Raw genomic sequence first — 8,594 nt, forward strand, 5'->3', positions numbered from 1 at the left:
TTTTTTAAAATATTTTTATTTTATTTTTCTTCTTTTCAGAAATTGATTTAGTTACTACTAAAATGACACTGTTATATTTTTTTTAACCTGCTTCTATTTTTTATGAAGGCTGATATTGATTTACAGAAGATTCAGTTGATGGCTACTTCTACTTCTAATTTTTGCTGAAATAAATTTCAAATTGGATGAATGGATTTGTTGATTTTTTATAGTTGATGGCTTTTTCTATTTCTAGTTTTGCTAAAGTGAATTGAAATTGGATGAATGGATTTGAAAATTTTTATATTTTGAGTATTTTTTGGTGTTTGATTAATTTAGTTTGGGAATGGATTATAAACTTATGAGTGAATCGGTTGAGGTCCGATCCTCTACCACCACCACTACTACCATTGATTTCGGACTGGTTTGTTGTAGGAGTAGTTTTGGATTCCATGACAAGAGTTGGTGCAAATTGAGTTATGAAAGGTTGAAAAAGTGAGTTGAGATTGAGTGTAGGGTAGTTTAGGAATTTTATTAAAAAATCAACAAAAAATTAAGATTTGGATACTTTTGTCATACGGAACCCATCTTTCATGGGTACAACGTTAATTTCCTTAATTTATGGGTACTTTTGTCAGCATTCGTAAACCTCATGGGTACTTTTGGTAGTTTTTCCTTTCATAATAAAAATTAATATCTATTTATTAATCTATAAAAAAACATATAAAACTTGATAATTTTTAAATATCTTGTTTATAATAAAAATTAATATATATTTATTAAATTATAAATAACACATAAGATAATATATATAGTTATTATGAATTTTGTTATTATGAAAAGAGTTGTAACATAAAATTTTTACTTATAATTTCTTATTTACCTTCTCCGACAAGGGTTATAATTTTGTTATTATAATTTTGTTATAATATACATTTTTTTTTGCAAGATTTATGGCTACGTGCATATTAAGTCGACAATGTTGTATTCGATTTACCAAAGCCACCATCTCTATAAATTAAATTGGCTTATTTCATTTAATTGTTGATTCGTGTCATAGTTATCAGAATCGAACTGGTGATCAAACCGGTCAAGCTACTAGTTCACTGATTTATTGGTTCAACCGATAAATCACTCGTTAAACTAATAAAACTGGTCTCACGTAAATATAAAATATAAAATAGTTAAAAACTTAAAATTAAAATTTGAAATATATATCTTCACTAACATTTTATGAAGAATCAAGTCTCAACTTCTAAAAATAACTAATATAAAAAAAACCATAAAATTTATCAGTAATACTACAATAGTATTTTAATTTGACACAATAAAAAATAATTAATTCACAAAGCCTATCATCTAACTATAATATCACTATATCAGTAGATTTTAACATTAATATCAAAACAAATAACCTTAATCACAATACTAGCAATAAAATAGATCAAGTAAATTAATAAATTTTTAGTGAAATTTATATTTATATTAATAATGGTATATAATTCAAATATAATTAATTTGAAAAATAAAAAAAATAAAAATTAAATTAAATTAGATATTTATGTATACTATATAATTAGTATTTGTCAAATATAATACTTGGAAGTGCAATGATTTGCTTAATTTTGCTTAATTAGTATTTCAATGATTTGCTTAATTAGTATTTCAATGATTTGCTTAATTTTGGCATGTATTTGGTTTATTCGAGTGTTTTACCTTTGGAATGATTCACAATTAACATAATTAGAATGAACGAAAACATTAATAATTGACAAGTCTAGTAATGCATTAAATACTGCTTCTTATATAGAATTATAAACATATCTTTCTAAATTAAGTTCATAACCGAGTGGTATGCATACTAGTCTATGACTGTTGGTTTTGTTTTTGGACATCATACTATATAGTTTATGATCCATCATCATTCTGAATCACTTAAACCGGAATCATTTACCATAGTCCAAAATCTTAAACTCTAAACTCTAAATATGAAACCTAATATCAAAATCCTAATTTTTGAAATTCTAACTTAATCACCTTCAAAAATACATTATCAACTACAACTTCATTCATTTCCTTTCTTTTAACGACTAATTTTTTAACTTAGACTCTTAATTATGATTTATACACTATGAAATTAATATATTCAACATAGCTACATATAAGTGCATAAAAATTAGCGGTATTTTTTTAATGGATAAATCTCATAATCCAATTCAATAATTTTCTCCCAAAGAAAAATACACCAGAATTTTATCATCGACAAAAGTCACCTCAAATACATTTAAACCGGGACAAATTTATTATACGTTAGATTCAAAGTTTTATGCAAAAATTTACATAATTGTTTCAATAATATTCACAAAAATCAATCAAAGTCTTATCTCTATATTTTTATTTCATTTTATTTTCTAAAATTATTATTAGTTGTTGACAACACAAACAAATCAAGTATCTACTTAATAAAAAAATGTTAAATTCTACAGATAAAATCAACTCATTTTATCTAATCGAGCTCTCACAAAGTTATATCAAAGTTATCTTGTCATATTTTCTTGGTAAGTTATTAGGCCTTAGCTCAATATTTTTATTATTATTTAAAAACACAGTCATGACACTATTAAATAATTTTCAAAAATAGTTGGACCTAGTGCCCAATTATATATTAAGAATACAAACGTCCAACAAAACAATAAATTAATTGGGCTGATTATTTAAAAACTCCTTAACTACTTCCCCAAAAAAAATAATCTCCTCACCTGCACTAGAATAAGGCGTACGTATAAGCCTACTAATTAACCCACACTAATTAGCTATAGCTTCCAAACATTAATAACTAACTAATCTAAACCAAGATATCCCATCACGTGAGAGACTATAGACAAGCTCAAGAATAAAATGAAGAAGCAAGCTGATTCACATAGAAGGGACATGAAATTTAACCTTGGGGATTGGGTTTTACTCAAGAATAAACCCTATAGGCAGCGCTCCCTATCCTTGGAACCACATAATAAACTGCGAAAGAGATATTATGGTCCCTACAAAGTCATTCAGAAGGTAGGGAAGGTGGCTTACCGGTTGGAGTTGCCGGAGTCGTGTGCCCTTTATCCGGTCTTTCATGTGTTAGTGCTGAAACCCTTCCACGGTCCTCCGCCAGTGTCAGTGCCATCTGCAGCTAAATTACCGTCTTCCCTGCAGCCACGCCCAGCAGCCATCATAGCAAGTCGTGTTGTCTCCACTCCGACAAGACCTCGAACTGAACTCCTTATTGATTGGGAAGGAGTTCCTCGCCATGAGACCACATGAGTAGATATGGTTGAACTTAGCAGGGAGTTTCTAAATGTAGACCTTGAAGACAAGGTCATAGTGGAGAGGGGGATAATTGATGCAAACCCAAATCCAAACCAACAAGGCCCAACTGAAGAGGAACCAATTGAAGATGAAAAAGAAGAGAGTCATGGGCAAAAGATGTTGGGTCCTAGAAGAAAGAAGCGCCCAACTTGGCACCAGATTATGTGATATAACAAATTGCTTCTAGAATGCCTACGTGGCAAAGCTAGTTACGTTTGAGTATGAGAATGATTGATATGGGGGTAAAAGTAGTATCAGGAGAGAGTAGAGAATTATCATTTGGTCATTAGAGAATTGGCTCTGGAGTATAACCCTCACTTGAAGCAGGAAAACGTTTGTGTGTACTCCTTTTCATTCATGCTATTCACTAGTAATATAACACTAATTCAGTATACTTTCTTCCCATTATACAAATTCATTACAAATCCTATTGCACGTTTTCTAATCTATCACATACTCATACATATAACGAAAGAGGTGTCTTTCATCCCTCTGGTTTTTTTTTTTTTTGGCTATGTGTGTGTATTGATCATATGAATAAATAATATTATTTTTAAATAAAAAATTTGATACTAAATAAATTATTATATATTTATATACAAGTATAAATAAATAAATATTTTTGTTATTTTATATATTTTTAATATGTATTTTATAATTTAATATGTATTTTATATAAATAACTAATTTAAAAAAAAATGATGATAGATTTATACATAATAGGATACTAAAAAGGTTCATAGATAGATTTAAAATTGATAAATTAAATCAAAATAGACTTGCAATATATATTACACAAATATAAGCCACATCTTTTCACATGTGAATAACAACTTTATATAATGACACGTTATAAAAAATGGTACGCATTTTTTTTTTTTTTTGCAACACATAGTTGCTTTTTGCTTGCATACCACACATATTTCTACATGTCACTTAGGCTACTATTTTGGTAAATTATACCAATTAAAAATTTATTTAAAAATACCATTTTTTTACTCAAAAGAAGGTGTCAAAATGATTTTCTAATTCAATTCGCTAAAAAAATTTAATTTCTTCTTCTCTTTTGAGTGTATGACAAACTCTTTTTTTCTGGTCAAATATATTCAAAGTGAATTATGATGCAAATTTAAGGACTATGAACCATCTTAAAATTTTTGGGTATTTAATTTGAGATATTAGTTGTTAAATTTTTGAGACTTTATTTCTAGTGATAAAATTTTTAGATGTGAGTTTTTTATTATTTAGCAATGACTCTTGTTGCCTTAAGAGTATGATTACAGATATGTTATTAAATGAATAATTCAAATTTTTTTTTCTAATTCAACACGAAGCATCATTGATGTTTAGAGAAGATAAGGACTTTCTTATTAAGATTAAGATATTACTTAGAGAAATTAAACTGTGATTGTTACATTTATGTAATGTTCCGCAAATATCGTTGCAGATCTTATGGCGAAATAAGCTGTTAGGGATGGTTTTCCTCAAATGAAATGACTTTATTCTTGGGATGAATTAGACTTAATTATCCAGCAAGAAATAATTTTGTCTCAGTTTTAACTCTATTATTCTGTTCTTGTGAGACAAAAAATATCGAGTACCAGAATTATTAAGGTAAAATAATGCAACTAAAATTTATGAACAAAAAATGGATGAAATTAAACAAAAATTCAGACAATAATAAAAATAATATAACTAAATGGTGAGATTACAATTTTTCAAAAAATACAGAGAAATCTATAATACTCTCTTATATATTTTGGAAATAACATTCATACAAGAGGATTATATACATGAGAAAAATTTTGCCATTTTTTCCTTAATTTTCACTCGCTAAAATTTTCCAAACTTGAATACCCAATATCACAACCAAACATTCCTATTTATAATGAGTACATGGAAGTTAAAGAGAGTTAACACTCAAATTGACTTCTGAAAAATACCTCAAATCTTAAATTGTTTCAATTTAGATATTGAATTTTCACTTTTTAATTCACATTATCTCTTCAAATAATTTTCGTTAACATCAAGTTAACATGGCATGCTGACGTCAATGCCACGTATCAGAACAACATTCGATCACAGAGAATGAAGTGATGACGTATTTATTAGTGACACAAAACATGCTAATATGGATGATAATGTCACGTGTCATATCGCAATTTGTTCACGTATTAGTTATGTGTGATGTGTTACAACATAATTTATTTATGTATCATTAATATGTTATCATTCTAAGTAATTTAAATTAGTCTCTGAATTTTCACTCATAACTCATTTTAGTTCCTAAAATAAAAAACGCAAATCAAATTAGTCCATAAAATAATTTTTTTACTTTTTATTTTATAAATTAAAAAATATTAATATCTTTTAAATCTTCTAATTTTTCGTATATTTTTCACAGGAAAATTAAATAAAATTTTTATTACATAATAAAAAAAATTTATTTTGAAAAGCATACGATACAACACATTATTTTATAAAAAGGGATAAGTACTGTTTTAGTCCCTAACGTTGAGGGTCAGAATCAAAACCGTCCCTGATATAATTTTTGACTTAAAATCGTCCTTAATGTTGCATTTCATTTTAAAATCGTCCTTTCTAAAAAAAATTTAATTTATTCCTAAACTACCCCTACTTTAATAAAAAAAATTATAAAATTTTAAAAAAATAAAACAAAACTCGTTGGGAGGGGAGGAGGAAAAGGGTATATGAAGGTGGAGGGGAGGAAAAGGGGGAAGGGGGAGGGGGAGAGGGGACGGCTCCGGCGGCGAAGCTTGGAGCCGCCGTCGCCGTCAGGAAACCCAGCGCCAACCCATTACCCCATTTCTCCCTGAACCGCTGGCACCCCACCAGATCGGTGAATGGCTCCGATGCGGCAGCGGCAGGAGTGAATCGAGCGCTTCTACTGGTGGTGGTGGTGATAGAGGAGAGGGAGGAGGGGAAGTCGAAGAAGCCGGAGAAGAAGAGGAAGAAAATGAAGAGGAGAGGGAGAGGGGAGGGGGAAGGGGAAAGGACGCGGGGGTGGGGGTGGGGGGAATGGGAGAGGGGGAAGGGGACGGCGGCGGCGGTGAAGCTTGGAGTCACCGTCGCCGTCGATGTGGCCGTCGTCGTTGGGGATCGTGAGGGAGAGAGGAGACGCGAGACACTGCCGCCGCCTCTGCCTCACCGCCTCGCCGCCTCATCTGCATCGCTTTCTGCTTCTGCATCTTGCTTTTGCTTTTTTGCTTTCTGCTTTTTTGCTTCTGCTTTCTTGCTTTCTGTTTCTGCTTCTTGGTTTGGTGTTTTTTGGGTTGTTGTTGTTGTTTGGTGTTCTTGGTGGTGGTGTTGGTTGGTGTTGGTGGTGGTGGTGGTGGTGGTGTTGGTGTTGGTGTTGGTGTTGGTGTTGGTGCTGGCGTTGGTGCTGGTGTTGGTGCTGGTGTTGGTGCTAGTGATGGAGGAGGTAATTGTGCTGGTAGTGGTACGGGTATTTTTGTCCAAAAAAATTAAAAGGACGATTTTAATACAAAAAAAAAATGTTAAGGATGATTCTAAATCGGAAATTACGTTGGGGACGATTTCGATTCTGACCCTCAACGTTAGGGACCAAAACAATACTTATCCCTTATAAAAACAATAACTACCTAACTTATATATTAATTAGAAAATTCTCATTTATCTTCAATAAAATATAATACATAATCATCGATTGTATCCAACTAAACTAAAAATATAAAACTAGGAGTTCATGATAAAAGATTATTTAGCATTTTGTTTGTTTTGTTTGTTTGTTTCAATCGTTTTTCAATTCCGACAACATATAGTTTTTTAAAGAAGGCATGTGAGGAAAATTGAGAAAAAGCATAAGGTTATTAATATTTATATAAAAGATAAATTTAACCATTCACTTTATATATTTTTCAAACAAAATATTTTGTGATAATTTTTATATAAGTAATATTTTTTATTAATTAATTAATTTTAATGGTAACAAGCATAATTTAGACCAAAATAAAAAATATATATTTTAGTCAATCATACATTTATTTTATTAAAATAATATAATTGTATATTATACAATTTATCAATATTAAATTATTATAAAAAATAAAAAATATTTATAAGAAATTTTATATTATGCAATATGCAAAAATATAGAAAAAAATTAATGGATTCAAGCAATATTAATAATTTTGAATTTATAAAATAAAAATGAGAAAAATTATTTAAAAGACTAATTTAATTTGCGTTCTTTAATTTCAAGAGTTAACATGAGTTATTAATAAAATTTTAGAGGTCAATTTGAATCATTTAAAAGATAATATACTAGAGATTCATAGATAAAAAATATGGAGGTGAATTGCGTTATGTCATACAATACTACAATCTATATTATTATGTTATTGACAGATATGTCATTACTTTATTCCACATAGTTGATTAGTGTTCTGACACATCAGTATACCACGTCAATACGGTATTAACAAAAATCATTTGAGGAACTAATGTGAGTAACATAATAAAAATTTAGTATTGGAATTGAGGCAATTTATATTTCAAGAGTCAATTTAAAGTTCAAAATAAAATTTAAGTATTAACTCAGGTTAAAGAAGAGAAGAATTTTTTATATATGGTTATAAAAAGAGGTAAATACTAAATCGGTATTTAAAAGATTCTAGTGATGATTAAATGGTACCTAGTCTTTGTTATTGATAAAATAATCTTCAAAAAATTTTAAAATTTAACAAAAGTTACCGACCATCAATTGAGTTACTTGGAGTTAAAATTTAGGGATAACATATCAGTTAACAATTATCATAATTACAAAAAGTTGCCCACTTTTAGTTTTTATAATTTTAAAAACACAATTTCACTTTTTTAAAACCTTAATTCCTTTTTTCTCTTCTTCTTCCCTAAGCATCTTCATACACCCCACTCTACTTTCAAATATCAGAAACATCTCATAATAGAAAACCGAAAAAATCTTCTGTCTAAACTCTTTCTTGCATTGAGCTATGGTAGCCATTTCATTGAGGCACCATGTGGAGGCAACATAATCACTTGAGAGACAACGATAGAAATAGGAGAATTTTCTGGTGGCCTGCATGAGTTAGAATGAGATAGATTTTTCTTTTTGAAGCCTCTTGTTGTCCTTGAAGGCAAAAACTCCTTTTCTGATAAGGTTATAATAAAGTGATCGGTAAAATTGTTGTGGGTGTCACTTCCTCTGAAACTCAAAAACATATCATGCTTGTATAGTTGTCCATTCTTGTTGGGATCTATTG

General features: G+C 29.5%; 1 protein-coding gene across 1 annotated transcript; it reads left to right on the forward strand.

Annotated features, from left to right (window-relative positions):
- The first annotated feature begins 2,877 nt into the window (after positions 1-2,877).
- On the forward strand, positions 2,878-3,285 carry LOC140179133 (uncharacterized). The gene has a single exon (XM_072217769.1). The coding sequence runs from the start codon at positions 2,878-2,880 to the stop codon at positions 3,283-3,285; it is 408 nt and encodes a 135-aa protein (XP_072073870.1).
- The last annotated feature ends 5,309 nt before the right edge of the window (positions 3,286-8,594 follow it).

This window comes from Arachis hypogaea, chromosome 15, assembly GCF_003086295.3.
Source record: "Arachis hypogaea cultivar Tifrunner chromosome 15, arahy.Tifrunner.gnm2.J5K5, whole genome shotgun sequence".
In the NCBI taxonomy this organism is placed as follows: domain Eukaryota; kingdom Viridiplantae; phylum Streptophyta; class Magnoliopsida; order Fabales; family Fabaceae; genus Arachis; species Arachis hypogaea.